The 224-nt window shown below is 59.8% G+C and overlaps 1 protein-coding gene across 1 annotated transcript in view; it reads right to left on the reverse strand.

Annotated features, from left to right (window-relative positions):
- MAPK8IP2 (mitogen-activated protein kinase 8 interacting protein 2) overlaps positions 1-224 on the reverse strand; it is a gene marked incomplete at both ends in the record, with an annotated part of 2,993 nt that overhangs the window by 1,036 nt on the left and 1,733 nt on the right. The window contains one exon of the mRNA XM_010021116.1: positions 128-216. Coding sequence (XP_010019418.1) covers positions 128-216 — 89 coding nt within the window. The remainder of the gene's footprint in view (positions 1-127; positions 217-224) is intronic.

A 224-nucleotide genomic window follows, 5' to 3' on the forward strand; every position in this document is an offset into this window, starting at 1 on the left:
ATTGGGATGATGCCACGGCAAGGATGGCTCAGGCAAGATGGAGCAGGGCAGCCAGCATGCCAACAGCACGCAGAGCAGCCCAGGACACTATGGCATGGCATGGCACGGCATGGCACACATCACTTACTGGAGGAGCGGGAGGTGCTGTTGACGAAGACATTGAGGAACTTCTTGGAGAACTGCAGGTCGGCCTCAGGGGACGAGTCCTCGGAGGAGCTGTGGCC

This window comes from Nestor notabilis, unplaced genomic scaffold (assembly GCF_000696875.1).
Source record: "Nestor notabilis isolate BGI_N333 unplaced genomic scaffold, ASM69687v1 scaffold22100, whole genome shotgun sequence".
Lineage (NCBI taxonomy): Eukaryota > Metazoa > Chordata > Aves > Psittaciformes > Psittacidae > Nestor > Nestor notabilis.